Raw genomic sequence first — 16,719 nt, forward strand, 5'->3', positions numbered from 1 at the left:
ATTATGTTTTAATAACTAATATTAAAGTAGGAACAGATTAGGAGTTAGGGATATAGATTTCCCAACACTCATGAGGTCCTAGTTTTGATCACTAACACTACCAAAATAATTAAATAAAAAGTATATAATCATTAAAATGTTCAAATCCTCTTAAAAAGGCTTGTGAATTAAAACTAAGAAGAATCTTAACATTTTAGAGCTGAGAGATGGGTCAGCAGTGAAGAGTGTGTCTGTTCTTGCAGAGGAACTCAGTTTAATTCCCAGCACCCACATAGGGCAGCTTACATCTACCAGAACCTCCAGTGAACCCAATGCCCTCTTCTGACCTCCATGGGTACCAGATAGACACATGATGCACATACATACAGACAGACAGACAAAACTCTCACACACATTAAAAGAAAAACAAACTAGTCTTTTTTAAAAAGAATAATCTTCCCATCCTGAGTTCACCTGAGGAAACTGTGGAACGGTGATCTACACCCAACTCTTCCTAATAAATGGGCACCAGCTCTCAGCTCTGGAGCCTCAGGGCATTCTGGGGTTTGGGGATCTTGCTGTCTGTGTCGCTCATGTCATTAACCTTGTTTTATAGTCAGTGTTAGCTGCTGCTTGTCTTCATCCTGTGCTGTAGCCTTAGGGACAGGGCAATTCTTTCTACACCCACTGGACACAGCAATCACCCTCAGACTCTTACCAACTCAAACTATTAGAAGGCCCTCACTACACTTAGTGCCCAGAAAAGTAAAAAAAAAAAAAAATGTAACTTGGAGAAACTGGAGAAGAAAAGTCAGGTTCTAAAGTCCCAAGTGTGTGGTAGTGAAGAGAGAAAGGCGTCAAGAATGGCCAAAGCCTGGGTAGTCCCAGCAAATACCAACTGCCCCCGCCCCTCCTCATGAGATGCCAAGCACGCCTCACCAGGTGGTCCCACTTGTCTTCCAAAAGGCATTTCATGGCAGTACGGAACTGCTGGGCATCAGCGTCCCTCAGGTCTTCCAGAAGCTTCTGGGGCTGGTACAAATATTGCTCCAGGTGGGTTTCCATGACTGCCTGAGCATGGATGGAAGAGATTCAGTCAGTGAGGACATAAGCCAAGACAGTGGGTCAGCACCATGGCCAGCAGCCCAGAGGGATCCCCTTGACTCCCTGCAGAACCCAGCAGTTGGCAAGCAGCCTGCATGTGGGGGCTTTAGTGGTTGCAAAGACTGTAAAGTGGGGGGATTCCTTACAAAATCCAGATTTCCAACTCCACTTAGGAAATACAGAGGATGGAAGAGGCTGGGCATGCTTCCCTTTTCAGGTGACCAGCCTGATTTCCCTATTCTGCTGCCTGCCTGGTCCCTGCCCGAGGAAGTGGGCCTTTGATGAGGAGCTATGTGTCCCTGGTCTCATTTTTCTTTTTCCCTTTTTGTTTGTTTTGTTTTGTTTTCTTGAGTCAGGGTTTCTCTGTGTAGCCTGGCTCTCCTGGAACTCACTTTGTAGACCAGGCTGGCCTCAAACTCACAGAGATCCGCCTGAGTCTGCCTCTAGAGTGCTGGGATTAAAGGTGAGTGCCACCGCTGCCAGGTGTGTCCTTAGTGTCTTACCACGCAAACCCTAGCGCTGAGCAAGGAGGAAAACCTAGGCAGAATGAATAAATGTGTCTAAAGTCCTTATCAAGCCACCAGCCTCCCCTGAAAATCTTTCCTCTGCTATTTGGGGACTCGTTTTCTTTCTTTCTTTCTTTCTTTCTTTCTTTCTTTCTTTCTTTCTTTCTTCCTTCCTTCCTTCCTTCCTTCCTTCCTTTCTTTCTTTCTTTCTTTCATTAGGAACTTTTGGACTTGCTGCTGCTGTTCAGTTTGGGGAGTGAGGATCTCACTATGCAGTCCAGCCTGACCCTAAATCCACACTCCTCCTGTGTCAGCTTCTCAGATGCTGAGGTTACAGTTGTACACCCAGCCTCAGTTTCTTAAATATTCCTCACACGAATATTCTCTAGGAAGGCAGTGTGAGACCATGCTTGTGGGCAAATACTGGGTACAAAAAACAGATAACACATCTGCAAATCTCCAGGTTCACACTTATCTGAACTTCAGCTTAAACAGGTATGATATATTTGTGTGCTGTGCTTTGTCTTTTGAGAGGGGTCTCATATAGTCCCAGGCTGGTTTCTAGCTCACTGTGCAGCCACGGATGATTTTGAACTTGTGATTCTTCTGCCTCCAACTCCCTAGTACTGGGATTGTAGGTGTGTGTCAACCATGCCCTTTTCCTGCAGTGCTGGGGATCAGACCTGGGGCTTCCTGCACGCTAGGCAAGAACTCTGTCAACTGAGCTACTCCTCTAGTTCATGGACATCCTATATTTGCATTTGCCGAGTTGGCAATCCTACATCTGGGCCTCAGAAGTCACACTTGGAAAACAGACCATGATAGATAGACCCATGCAGGGTGTTGGAAGACTTAGATGTCTACAGCATTCTCGGGGGTACCTAGCACAGAAGTGCTCAGTAGTGTCCACCATCTTTTTCTACTCATGATGAGTTTTCATTGACTTGATGTCTGTCCCTACCTACCTCAGGATGATGGGAGTAATGTCTAGTTCTCCACCTCGTTCTCAGTGCCTACAGCTATGCCAGCCTGCCAAGGGTATCAAGAACCTGAGTGAAGATGTGTGTGTAGCAGTAATATATCTAACAGTATGGGAAACCTTGCTGCCAGAGAGGACGGGGCTACTCCTTACTGCTAATTACATTGCCAGGAGTGATGACGACAGGTGCAATATGGGCCCAACAGTCCCTCCAGCTGGAGGAGCCAATATCCAGCAGGCTGCCCTCTGGGTGTAATTCTGCTGTGAATGTCTGTTGATATTTCTGTTTTTATTAAAACATAAGGTAAAACTGGAAATAACAAAGAACTGCGCCGTTCTTTTATTCATCAGTCCATGATGTGACTTCATTGCTAAACAGAGTAACGGGGTGCTGGCACTGTATTAGCTCATCCTCAGTCTCACACGGTATCGTCCTGAGCCACCAGCCACGACAAGATGCCCCCTCGTCACACCCCGCTGTGCCCCACTGATGCTCTAGCCAAATTTCCACAGCTGTCACCAACAACCATGGACCTGTTGGATGTGGCTTATCTCCAAGACTCAGGCATCAGAGGTTCGGTTCCCAGGAAGGTGACATTAAGAGAGGATGCCACCTCGAAGAGGTGGACCCTGGTGTGAGGGGATGGGATGCTGCCTTGGGAGAAACTGAGAGAGTTCCCATGAGACACTGGTTAGCTCTCAGAAGAAGATTAACGTGAGCTTGATCATGAATCCTGCCCCAGATTCCTGTCTCCCCATGTGATCTTTCCCTCTCAAGGCTGTGCCCACCATTGCAATACCATCTACCAAGTTTAGACACGCAACTATGTCTTTGCAGGAGCCAGCACTATACTGATGGATTGCTAGCCTCTAAAACTATAAAGTAAATTACACTTTTTTTAAAAAATTACTTTATTCATGAATGTATATATTAATATCTATACATACACATACTGTGTGAGCAGAAGTGCACATGTGTGTAGAGGTGCCCACAGAGGCCTGAGGAGGACAGCAGATCCCTTGGCTGTGGAGTTGCAGGTATTTGGGAGCCACCAGCATGGGTGCTGGGATCTGAAATCTTGTCCTCATGATTGAGCAGCAAGCACTCTTAACTCTGATTCATCCCTTCATTCTAAACCCTTTGCTGTCTTGGGATTTTGTTATAGTAGCAGCACCTGGTCTTGGATACTGTGTTACAGTGATAGAAAAGTGTCTGATACACTCCTGATGTTCTTTCATCAGTAAATCCCCTCCAGTTTCCACTCGGTGCACAGCTGGTTTGCACTAAGAGACAAGGGATAGAAGAATGTCGGAACAGGTCTCAGATGCGCACCTGCAGGCTGGGGATGGTAAAGGCCACATCCCGTGAGTTCAGGTAGGTAAGGACTCTTTGGGACAGGTCTGCAGTCCACACGTGGGAGCTGCAAGCAAAGAAAGATGGGAGAAAGTCAATGACCAGGTCCCCTGAAAACATTCCTGTCCTGGCTGTGTGCCCCGAGGCTCAGAGGGGAGGATGGAAATGGGCCGGGGATACTAGGAACTTTATGTTGAGAAGTAGAGCAATCTTCACCTGGCACAGTGGGAGGAGGTGTGTTCATGAGTCATGAGTGTGTGTGTATACATACACACATATATATACACACAGGTATGTGTATACAAGTGTGTATGTGCACAGGAGTATGTGTGTTTGTATACAGGTGTATGGGTGTGTGTATGTGTGTATACAGGTGTGTTTATGTCTGTATATACAGGTATATGTATGTATGTTTGTATACAGGTGTACGCATGTGTATAAAGGTGAGTATGTATGTGTATACAGGTGTGTATATCTGTATATACAGGGATATGTGTGTATGTGTGTTTGTCTACAGGTGTATCGGTATATTGTGTGTGTATAAAGGTGTGCATGTGTGTGTATGTAGGTGTGTATGTCTATATATACAAGTGTGTATGAGTGTGTACATACAGCTATATGTGCATATGTGTGTGTTTGCATGTGTGTAGATGCCTGAAGACAACCTCAAGTACCATTGAGACAGGTTCTCTCATTGACCAGGAGTTCACTGATTCAGCTAGACGGCCTGACCAGTAGATCCTAGGAATTTCCTGTCTGCATTGCCCTGGCAGAGGGATTCCAAACATGTGCCGCCATGCTGAAAACTTTAATGCAGGCTCTGGAGGTCAAACTCAGGTCATGTGAGGCGCATGCTTTACAGCCTCTGCCATCTCCCGGCCGCGACAGCTTTTTTCTAATCTCTTCTTTGTTTGGATAAATAGTTGGATGGATGAACATATATGTAAATAAATAAAATTACAACCTGAAAGGAAACATCTTAAACCCCCATTGGAGTTCTCACGGGAAGAGGAACGTTTAGAGGGGCCTCTCATCTTAATGTGATTGGCTGTCCCTGCCAGGGCCTGAGGCCCCCATTTCCTCTTCTTTATGGAATGCATAATAGGATTTAATGCTGAAAACAGTCTTTCGGCAACACTGCCATATCACCCCATCTCTCCAGCCTCTCACAGGGGCCTGGGCATCACAGAGCAGAGGTGGCAGCAGGCCCTGGGGCCAGGATCACACCCCATCTCTGCCACTCCCTAGCTGTAGGGCCTCCACTCTCCGGCCCCAGCCTGAGAGGGAGAGTAAACACAGTTATTTCGTGACATAAGCTAGCCAGGCGACCGGGAGCTGGGTGGCAGGATCGCAGCCCGCAGCTCCTACAACAGGGGGATGAGTCAACTCAAACACTACATTGGTGGATGCTCACATACTACTCTTCTCAAGTAAGAAACTCCACATGAGAGCTATTGGGGGAAAGTGCCATCCCTTGCAACCTCTAGGAGGCAGATTACCTTCCAAACTGTACGAGATCCAGAAATGCTACAGTGGGGAAAAATGAAGAGACAGCTATGAGTGGACTCGTTCCACCGACACCACAGCCATATTCTGTTTGAAGGTCTCAGAAGGTACACATGGGACAGAAAGGGACATTACCATTCAGATAGTTTCCCTCTATTATTTCTTCCTGAAAGGCAAAGAGAGCAAATCAAGTAAAACATTCAAATCGACAGCACCAGTAGAGGGGATTTTGATTAAAATAAAAATGGAACACTCACCGCCATTTTCTGCAACAATGGGTGTAAATCTGTAAGAAAGTCATTGGACATGTGAGAACTGAACTGGATGACCTTCATACGGCAAAGGCAGCCACCACGGGAGCCCAACAAAAGCCGCTCAGGTTTTCCAGGAGTTGTAATCACTACGATAACTATGCTCAGAGTGAGAAAACCTTGGCTCACGGCCCCACTGAGACCCTTCACACAGCGTCACTGAGACTGTCAGTTTGTCTAGCCACTGTGGAGATCCAGGAAAGAGGTGTCCCACAAACCTAAGCAGAACTACTGTCTGAGCCACTCTGTGTCACACGGAGGCAGCTAAGGTACACACCACAGAGATGCCTGCCCATCTGTTCTCGGTGATGCAATGTTTCACTACCAGGATATGGAGCCAGTCTAGAAACCTATCGTCAAAATACTAGTGGGAAAGGTGGGGCCTATACACACAATGGAGCATTATTCTACCATCGAGAAGAAGGAAACTGTTTGGTTTGCAGGTGAAATGCTGGAACTAGAGATTATTGTGTTAACCAAAATAAAAGCCAGACTCGGAAAGACAGGTACTACGTGCTTCCCTCATGGGTGGCACCGAGTGAACCTGTGGGGAATGGGGGAGGGCGAGGGTGAATGCCATCAAATGCCATTGTGCGCATGTGTGAAGATCCCTAAAAACCCTACACATACCCACGGACACACAGATGTACACACACACACACATGCACACATGCACGCACTTCTGAATGCATCAGGAGCTGTAGAGAGCCGTGTGGAGTCACCTGATGGCTATGTGTAGAGAGCTGCATGGTGCTGCACCTGATGGTGCTGGCTCCCGCCCTCCGCAATCCCGAAAGTGAGTGCTGTCTGTGATAATCAACTCCTAATATCAACTAGGCCTGACTTATGCTATTATCACGCAATGATTGTCAGCTGCTTGCATATGCGTGGACCTATGAGCAGTGCCCACCTGGCAATCCAGGATTGGTAGCCCATGCCTACTTAAGGGCTGGGAGAGGTTTGCCCTGAGAGAGAGGAAGAGGGGAAGGGAGAGAGGAAAAGAGAGGGAGAGAGGAAAGGAGAGATGAAGAGAGAGAGGAAGAGAGAGAGGAAAAGAGTGAGTGTGAGTGAGTGAATGAGAGAAAGGGAGAGAGAGATATAATTGTAAAAAGGTCCTGAATAAACTGCTTAGCAAGAAGAGCTCCGGTGTTGCGCGTCCTCCTTGCTGGCCGAGGGGGACCGAGACAAGGAGCCTCAACTGACATATCCAGCTGCATCCCCTAAAATGTGTGGAAGCTGTGAAAGATGTGTTTCTCCTCAGGACTTACCCTGCCTGGAGCTTGGGTCTCTCTGGCACACACTTCCATGGCTCAGAAAGAGGACCAGGAGAAGGGAGAACATCCTAGGTCCTTGAGACAGTCTCCTGCAGGTAAGTCAAGCACAGAAATTATTCAGGTTTTAAAATTTTACTTTTAAAAATGTATTTAAGAATACTCAGGAGCAAAAGGAACAGACTCTAAGTCCTCAAAAATATTTTAAATGACTCAGTGATTCCGGCGTGTGTCTAAGACCTCATCATGCCCCCATTTCTAGTCTTACCACCGCCCTGTTCTACTGCACCTAGGACAAAGGAGGGCTTCAAGTGCTCGCTCCTTTATCTCTCACATGAGCTCTGGATCCAGGATGTAAGAAATCTCACAACACAATAAGAAGACACACCAATGAGAAAGCAGAGTTTAACTTCCTTAAAATCGATATGAAAATGTCCAGTAAGCACACAGAAGCTACCACAGCATGTGAGTCACTTTCTACAGGGCTCAGCTCAAAACAAGTTCCATTTGTGGGGTTTCTAATAAGCAGACAGGACAGATGGCTGTTTGCAAAATTTAAATCTATGCATGTCGCCTTCCTTCCTAGTATCCCCAGGATAAAACAAAACATGTGAAATAAACCCACAATGAGACCTCACACAGTCACTAAAATGCCTAAAAGCGGAAGACTGACAAGAGCAAATGTTGGCAGTGCTGCGATGGAAAATAAGATTACATACTTGGGACTCTACAGTCAAGGAATTTCAGGGGCTCGGGCTGTTGCTTAACCAAGAGAGCTTGCCTAGCAAGGACAAAGCTCTGAGTTGGACCCCAAGCACTGTAAACTTGGCACTGGAGGTACACACCTGTAATCCCAGCTTGCAAGAAGGAGAGGTTAGAAAATCAGAAGTGCAAGGTTATCCTCAGCTACCTGGTAAGTTCAAGGGCAGCCTGGGCTACATAAGACCGTCTCTAAAAAAAGAAAATAAAAGGAAAAGGGAACTTCAATTCCAGGTATTTGCCAAAAGAAATGGAAACATGTAGATACAAAGATTGGTTCAGCCTTATTTGAAATAGCCGAATCTGGGAACAACCTAAGTGTTCAACACGTGCAAGGTTTAATACAGCATCTATTCAATTGAACCAGTGGGTGGCCACTCAGAAATAAAAATTAAACCTATTGCCTTAGACAATTAGAAGACTTTTGTGGAACAGAATATTTGTTTAACTAAGTAAAGATGTTTTACATCTGTTTATGCTGTTTATGTTTAACGATGTAAAGATGTGTTGCATTCGGTTTACCTTACCTGCCTAAGGCACCTGACTGGCCTAATAAAAAGCTAAACAGCCAATAACTAAGCAGTAGAAGGATAGGCAGGGCAGGCAGGGCAGGCAGGGCAGGCAGGGCAGGCGAACAGAACTGATAAGTAGGAAGAGGAATCTAGGCTCAAAAGAGAGTGAGGGAAAAGAAAGGGAGACCCCGGGGCCAGCCAGCTGGGGGCCAGTCAGTCAGACACAGAGGAAGCAGGATGCACAGAACACAGACGAAGTAAGAGAGCCCCGGGGCAGCACATCGATTAATAGAAATGGGTTAGTTTAAGTTTAAAAAGCCAGCTAGAAACAAGCCTAAACTAAGGCGGAGCATTCCTAATTAATAAGAAGTCTCCACGCCATGATTTGGGGACTGGCAGTCCAAGGCTACAGAAAGCCATACAAAATATGTTAAACAAAGGTTTGAAGATACTGAGTGCAGGAATCAGAAGACTGGGGTCTTGGAGAGATCCGCAGACAAGCAGAGCCCAGCCCAGCACTCCTGTTCCCACCCTGAGTCTCCAGCCCACAGTGCAAGCTGAGGAGGCTGAACAGGAGGTTAGGAAAGTCCGGGTATCCAGATGTCCAGGGAAGGGCACTGGAAAGGAGTACACCACACAAAGAAAGTTCTGGAGATCTGAGGAGGGATTCCTTGAGTATTGAAGAGGCCACCTGAGACAAGAGAAAGCACAGGAGGTGGGAGCCATTCTTATCCTGGAACAGGGGCATTCCCACAACTAGAGCAGAAGATGTTCTGGAACCATTTCCCTGAAGAACCGCCTCAGGAATGGCCACAGGAGGCTGCGTCACTGCCTGGATCCATGCAAGAGGAAAGGAGGGACAAGACTGGGTGAAGAACATGAGACTTCATCCTACATTTTCCACTTCCTATCAGTCTGCATTTTGACATGGGAAACTATTGTAACCACTGTAGAGTCCACGGGAAAAAGAACAAATGACTAACACACGCAACAAGGATGACTGTCAGCAGCACGCCGAGTGAAAGAGTCTCGGAACGGGACTAGGAAAGGTGACTCCACGGCTAAGCGCTCGTCACACAAGCACGAGGACCCGAGTTCAGATCCCTAGCACCCAAGTGAAAGGCAGATGGTGCATGCCTATAATCCCAGCCCTGGGGAGGGAAAGACAGGAGAATACCTGAGGCTCGCTGGCCAACCAATTTTGCTGAACTATTAAATTCCAGGTTCAGAGAAAGTGGGAGAGCCTATGTCAGAAAGTAAGAAGAGTGACTGAGGACAGTACCCTATGTCAGCTTCTGATCACTACACACATGCTGTGCACACATTCATGCACACTCACCATTCATAAAAACAGAATATATTGCACAGTTCCATTTATGTGAAACTCCAAAACAGTTAAAAATCATCTACCGTGACAAAGTCAGGGGTCACCCGGGACACTCTGAGGGCATGCTGGGAAACCTTGCTGCAAACGAGCATGAGAGAATTTCAAGGAGTCTGATGGAAATGTATTTATTTTTGTTTTGTGTATATGAGTGTTTGCCTGCATTGATGAGTGTGCAGTACCTGCAGAGGCCAGGTCATCACTCCAGTCCCCATGCTGGGAATTTCTCTGTCATTTGCAGGGGTATCACATAGAATCCACACGTACCCAATCTCTTCAGAAGGGCTGTTTTAAATGACTGGGTATTACTGCATCTAAGTCATAGCTCCCAAAAGTTGCAATCGGAAGAGAAAAGGAAACCATGGGCTAAAGAGTCATGTAGTCTGGTTTCTGTTCCACCTCGGCCCCTCATTAGCTGTGTGATATCAGGGAATTTGCTTCACCTCTGTACTTCAATTTTCCCTGTGTTTAAGTTTAAAATGGGGTAGATAGTGGTACTGTCTGAGCTTGCATTATGTTGTTGTGATAAAATACTGATCAAAACCAACTTGGGGAGGAAAGAGTTTGACTCCCGGCTTACAGTCTGTCATCCAGGGATACCAAGACAGGAACCTGGAGGCAGGAGCCGAAGCAGAGTCATGGAGGTCATGGAGCTTGCTCCTAATGGCTTGCTCAGTCTGCTTTGTTATACAGCCTAGGGCCACTGGCCCAGGGACAGCACCACCCACGGTAAGCTGGGTCCCCCTATATCATTAACCCATAAAACATCCCACAGACGGGCCTAGAGGCCAATCTGAAGGAGGCAGTTCCTCAGGTGAGCGTCCCTCTTCCCAGGTGACTCTAGTTCATGCTGAGTTGACAGAAATGAGCCAGCACAGGTACTCACCTCACACCGTCTTTGGAGAAGTAAATCAGTCACTTTGAATGGAACTTTGCTTGGAACAAGTTTTGAGTGTGAAGGGTTCTGTTTGTCTGTCTGTCTGTTTGTTTGTTTTTTCAAGACAGGGTTTCTCTGTAGCTTTGGAGCCTGTCCTGGAACTAGCTCTTGCAGAGCAGGCTGGCCTCAAACTCACAGAGATCTGCGTGCCTCTGCCTCCCGAGGGCTGGGATTAAAGGTGTGCACCACCACCACCCGGATGAGAGTGAGTTTTTAATAAGCAAAGAGGTCAAATGTCAAAGTTTCAGCCTATGCCTGTCACTGTCCCTTCTCTCTTTTTACCCCTTTTATAAAGCTCTCTAGGGGTTGTAGCACCCACTTCTTTGTGCCTTGCTCCCTGAGGCTGCTACTCAGTGCTCCTTTCTGTCCTTCCAGGATGTTATATTTCCCAGGTCAAGGTCCTTCGTGAAGATTCCTCCCCTCTTTTGGTCTGGCTAACTCAACTCATTATAAATCCCGAGTCTTTCATGCAGCCCTCTGTGAATTCTCTAAGACAAGACAATTAGAGAGAACACTGATACTTCTCTTTCTGAGCACCAGGCATGGCTAAAGTACATATTTATATCTGTATAATTATTTCATGCATTCATTTATCAAATGTTTATTGAGCATCACTGCAGGCCAGGCATTATCTACACTCTGAGGATATGGCAGTTTGCAGAGTTGTGTCCCTGCTGATGTGTTAGGGAGTCAGGAGGAAAATAAATAGGCAATCTAGTAACTCTGCTTATGTCGGGGAATGATGTATGCTACCGAGGAAAAAGAAGCAGTGAAGGAATGGGAGTCATGGTAAAACACGGAAGGGAGGATCTGAGGACAGGAAGGAATGAATCACAGGAATATCTGGGAAAAGGAAGTTCCAAAAAGAAAAAAAAGAGCCTGATTTGTTTGCACGTTTTCCCATAAACCACACAAGAAAGGAAGGCGATGAGGCTGGGAGCGACTGGCCTCTCCAGTAAGTATTCACCCTTGGTTTTGAAGCAGTTGGAGTCACTGGACGGGCATCAGCACGGGGACATCTTACTCTGGCTTTTATTCTAACTGGATACTGGATATGTGTAACTCCTTGGATGGGACACCAGCCTTGCTGAGAGGTGTGAGGAGGACTCAGTCCCAGGGAGTGGAGGATAGGAAATTCAGTTGGTTCTGTGGGTGTTCAAAGGTGCAGCCAACATGGGCATACAGGGCAAGAGAGAGAGAGAAGTCATAGATGTCATAGATAGTGACAAGGACTTGGGTCTGAGCATGTGAAAGAGTAGGAAAGCACCCAAGCACCAGGTTGTGGAAGAACCACTGAAGCTCCATCTTGAACATTCTAATTCCGAGGGGCCGATTGGCCACGTGGTATGGATGGCACTGGGAAAAGCAGGATTTGAGTTTGCAGGTCAAGGGAGCAGCTCAGACCAAAGCTATCCGCACACAGCAGTCAGTGCGTTTTTAAACTCGGGAACTAGATGAGACCGCAGAGAATCGAGTGCAGAGAGAACGATTTTTTAAGGAATGACATGTGGTGGGGCCGGAGGAGGGCGAGACTCTGTCGTGAAAATGTCAGGTTGTCCAGGTACCAAGAGCAAAGTCAAGATTGGAAAACTCAGAACAAACAACCTAGCTCCTTCAGTAAATAATAGTGGAAGGGGACTAAGGAGATACACCTATCATTTGTATTGCATAATTTGAACTCTGATTTAAATATAACATTAAGAAAACATTTAGAGCCGGGTGGTGGTGGCACACGCCTTTAATCCCAGCACTCGGGAGGCAGAGGCAGGCAGATCTCTGTGAGTTCGAGACCAGCCTGGTCTACAAGAGCTAGTTCCGGGACGGGCACCAAAGCTACAAAGAAACCCTGTCTCGAAAAAACTAAAAAAAAAAAAAAAAAAAAAAAAAACATTTAGGGAGCTCCTCCTCTGGGCTTTATATCCCAATCTATAACTTTGGATGAAGACTTTCACTTTATCAGAAACCAGGCTGGATTTGGGACCTCAGGTAAAACACCGTGTGCCCACCACCTGCCAACACTCCTTAAAGCCCACCTAACAACCCCAGACTACACCCCATCCCCTGGGCTCCATATCCTGGTCTATAAATCTTTACCAGAAGCCAGGCTGGACCTAGGGACCCCAGGCCCCCCAAAACCTTAGTGGAGACACCCTACTGGAATTGAAGACTCACTAGTCACCAGGATCCTTGGCTACTTAGGTCAAAAGACCAGAGAGGAAGGAGAATCCAAGGAACAAAACACACATCCAACAAAGACAAATGCAGGAACCAACACCTGTACCCTATAATCATCCCAAATCCATATGCCTATATGCCAGTATAAAAATATAATCAATAACAGAAAGGGTAAAATGGCACCCCCAGAACCCAGCTATCCAATGACAGCAAGACCTCAACAAGTCAACACGGCTAAAGCACAAGAAAATTACTTAAATAATAACATTATGAAGATAATAAAAGTCCTTAAAGAAAAAATGAAAAAATACCTTAAAAAAGTGAGGAAAAGACAAACAAAAAATTAGATGAAATCAACAAATGCCTAAAAGAATGCCAAGAAAGCCAATAAAAAACCAAACAGGTTAAGAAAACAGCTCAAGACCTGAAAATTGAAATATAACCAATAAAGAAAACACAGACAGAGGGAATCCTGCAAATGAAAAATCCAAGTAAGTGAACAGGAACTACAGATATAAGCATCACCAAAGAATACAAGAGATGGAAGAGAGAATCTCAGGCATTGAAGACATGATAGAGAAAATAGATTCATTGTTCAAAGAAAACATTAAATCTAAAAATTCCTAACACAAAATATCCAGGAAATCTAGGACACTATGAAAAGACAAAACCTAAAAATAATAGGAATAGAAAAAAGAGAATGATCCCAGTTCAAGAACCCAGAATATAGTAAACAAAACCACAGAAGAAAATCTTTTCAACCTAAAGAAGGACACACCTGTAAGGTACAAGAAGCTTACAGAATACCAAATAGATTGGATCCGAAAACAAAATCCCCATACCACATAATAATTAAAACACTAAACATACAGAACAAATGAAGAATATTACAAGTGACAAGGAGAAAAGGTCAAGTAACATATAACATATAACACCCAACTTCTCAACAGAGACCCTAAAATCCAGGAGGGCCTGGACTGATGTCTTACAGACTCTAAGAGATCACAGATGTTAGCCCAGGCTACTATACCCAGCAAAACTATCAAGCACCATAGATGGAAAAAATTTATTTCATGATAGAGTCAAATTTAAACAATATCTATCTACAAATCCAGCCCTACAGAAGGAAGTAGAGGAAAAAATCCAACCCTAGAAAGTTAACTACACCCATGAAAACACAGGCAATAAATAATCTCATACCAGTAAAACCCAAAGAAGGGAAACACACATACACGACCACATACACACATACACTACCAACAACACCATCAACAAAATAACAGGAACTAACAATCATTGGTCATTAATATTCCTCAAATTCAATGGACTCAATTTTTCAATAAAAAACATGGCCTAACAGAATGGATACAAAAACAGAATACATATCTTGTTGCATACAAGAAACACACCTCAACATCAAAGATAGACAGTACCTCAGAGTAAAATGTTGGAAAAGGATTTTCCAATCAAAGAGGCCTAAGAAGCAAGTTGGTGTAGCTAGCCTAATATCTAACAAAATAGATTTTAAGCCAAAATTATTCAAAAGAGATTGAGAAGGGCATTTCATACTCATCATAGGAAAAATCCGCCAAGATGATGTCTCAATTCTGAACATCTATGTCCCCAGTGTAAAGGCAACCCTTTTGTAAAAGAAGCATTACTAAAGCTTAAAATACACAACACCAGGGAGGGGAGCAGAGAAAAATGTAGCGCTCAATAAAATCGATTAAAAAAAAATCCCACACAATAATTGTGGAAGACTTTAAAACCCCATCCTCACCAATGGACAGGTATTCCAAACCAAAACTAAACAGAGAAATAACAGAACTAACAGATGCTATGAATCAAATGGACCTAACAAGTATCTACAGAACATTTCACCCAAACACAAAAGAATATACCTTCTTCTCAGCACCTCCTGGAACCTTCTCCAAAACTGACCATATACTCAGCCACAAAGAAAGTCTCAACAGACACACACACGCACACACAAAAATTGAAATAACCCCCTGTATCTTATAAGACTACCATAGATTAAAGCTGGATTTCAACAACAGACAGCCTACAAATTCATGAAAACTGAACACCTCTCTACTGAGTTACCACTGGATCAAGGAAAAATAAAGAAATTAAAAACTCCCTAGAACTCAATGAAAATGAATGTACAACATACCAAGACTTATGGGACACAATGAAAGCAGTGCTAAGAGGAAAGTTCATAGCACTAGGTGCCTTCTTGAAGAAGCTGGAGAGATTTCATACTAATGACTTAACACACCTGAAAGCTCTAGAATGAAAAGAAGCAAACACACCCTAGAGGGGTGGATGGCAGAAAAAAAATCAAACTGAGGGTTGAAATCAATAAAATAGAAACAAAGAGAGCAATACAAAGAATCAATGAAACAAAGAGTTGGTTCATGAATGGACTGTGGGCAGCTAAGGATGGGAACATGAGCATTCAGGTTGGGGAGGGGAAGAGGACAGTACTGAAAGAGACTACTGGAAACAGGGGGCATTTCGGGGTCAGCTAAAAACCTGGTGCAAGGGAATCTCCCAGGAATCTACAAGGATGACCCCAGCTAAGACTCCTAGCAATAGTGAGTAAGTATCCTGAACTGGCCATCTCCTGTGACCAGACAAGACTGGGAGTGGGAAACCAACCCAGCCACATAACCTTCAAGCCACCCTGATTATGATGTGCTGGGGTAAGGGTGGCCTACAGATTGATGGTGTAGTCAACCAATGACTGGTCTAGCCTAAAACCCATGTCAGGAGAGTAAGCCCACCCTGGCACTGCCTGGAGTACACAGGCTGGATGACCCAGAAAGCTAGGATGGAATTAAATACAACTGGAGGGGGAAAGTGTTAATGTAACGATGCCTGACGATATCTGCTGTGCACACGGATTGGTACCTAGCTCAACTGTCATCAGAGGGGTTCCATCCAGCAACTGATGGAAACAGAGGCAGACCCACAACCAAACATTAGGTGGAGCTCAGGGAATCCTGCAGAAGAGGGAGAGAGGATTGTAGGAGTTAGAGGAGTCAAGAAGACAAGAAAACCCACAGAATCAACTAACCTGGGCGGATAGGGGCTCATAGAGACTGAACTGACCACCAGGGGGCCTGCATGGAACTGACCTGTGCACTCCGCATATATGTTTCCGTTGTGTGTCTTGGTCCTCTTGTGGGACTCCTAACAGTGGCGCAGGGGCTGTCTCTGACTCTTTGACTGGCTTCTGGAACCCTACTCCCCATACTGGGTCTTCTTACCCAGCCTTAAAACACGGGGAGGTGCTTAGTCTTACTGTGACTTGATACGTCATGTTTTATTGATACTCATGGGAGACCCGCCTTTTCCTGAACAGGAGTGAAAACAGAGGAGGAGTGGATTGGGGGATGGGAACAGGAAGGGGGCAGGGATGGTGGGCTGGGAGGAGAGGAGGGAGGGAGGGAGGGGAAACTGAGACTGGAATATAAAACAAACGAATCAATAAATAAATAGAAAATATTAGGACTGCAAAAGTGGCCCAGTTGCCTAGCATGGACGAAGCCACAGGCTCAATTCCGAGCATCATGTAAGTCCAGCAGGCTGACATACACCTGGGATCCTAGCACTTGGGAGAGGTGTGAGGGTCGAAGTTCAAGTCTTCCTTGGGTGTGTAGAAAGTTCAAGGCCAATCTGGGTTATCTACCAGACTCTATCTCAAACAAAACAAAACAAAAACAAACAAAAAGAACCCTGAAATTTTTGAGCCCTGACTATGTACATATTTAAAAGAATATTTTTAAATTTGATGACGAAACTGTTGCTATATTTTTTAAAGAGCCACATTATCTTTTATAATAATTTTGTGTTCATTTATTGATCTTGAATTTATCTTGAGGAGCATGCCATAGGATTCACGCGGAGGGCAGAGGACAACTTGTAAAAGATAGTTCT

General features: G+C 45.1%; 1 protein-coding gene across 1 annotated transcript in view; it reads right to left on the reverse strand.

The window, feature by feature from the left end:
- Nucleotides 1–16,719, reverse strand: part of Otoa (otoancorin) — an 84,223-nt gene that overhangs the window by 64,183 nt on the left and 3,321 nt on the right. Inside the window, exons 2-8 of the mRNA XM_057778734.1 lie at nucleotides 7,279–7,337; nucleotides 7,008–7,102; nucleotides 5,686–5,714; nucleotides 5,564–5,594; nucleotides 5,422–5,449; nucleotides 3,902–3,989; nucleotides 919–1,050 (exon numbers count right to left, since the gene is read on the reverse strand). Of these exons, the coding sequence (XP_057634717.1) occupies nucleotides 919–1,050; nucleotides 3,902–3,989; nucleotides 5,422–5,449; nucleotides 5,564–5,594; nucleotides 5,686–5,714; nucleotides 7,008–7,102; nucleotides 7,279–7,337 (462 nt within the window). The remainder of the gene's footprint in view (nucleotides 1–918; nucleotides 1,051–3,901; nucleotides 3,990–5,421; nucleotides 5,450–5,563; nucleotides 5,595–5,685; nucleotides 5,715–7,007; nucleotides 7,103–7,278; nucleotides 7,338–16,719) is intronic.

This window comes from Chionomys nivalis, chromosome 8 (assembly GCF_950005125.1).
Source record: "Chionomys nivalis chromosome 8, mChiNiv1.1, whole genome shotgun sequence".
Lineage (NCBI taxonomy): Eukaryota > Metazoa > Chordata > Mammalia > Rodentia > Cricetidae > Chionomys > Chionomys nivalis.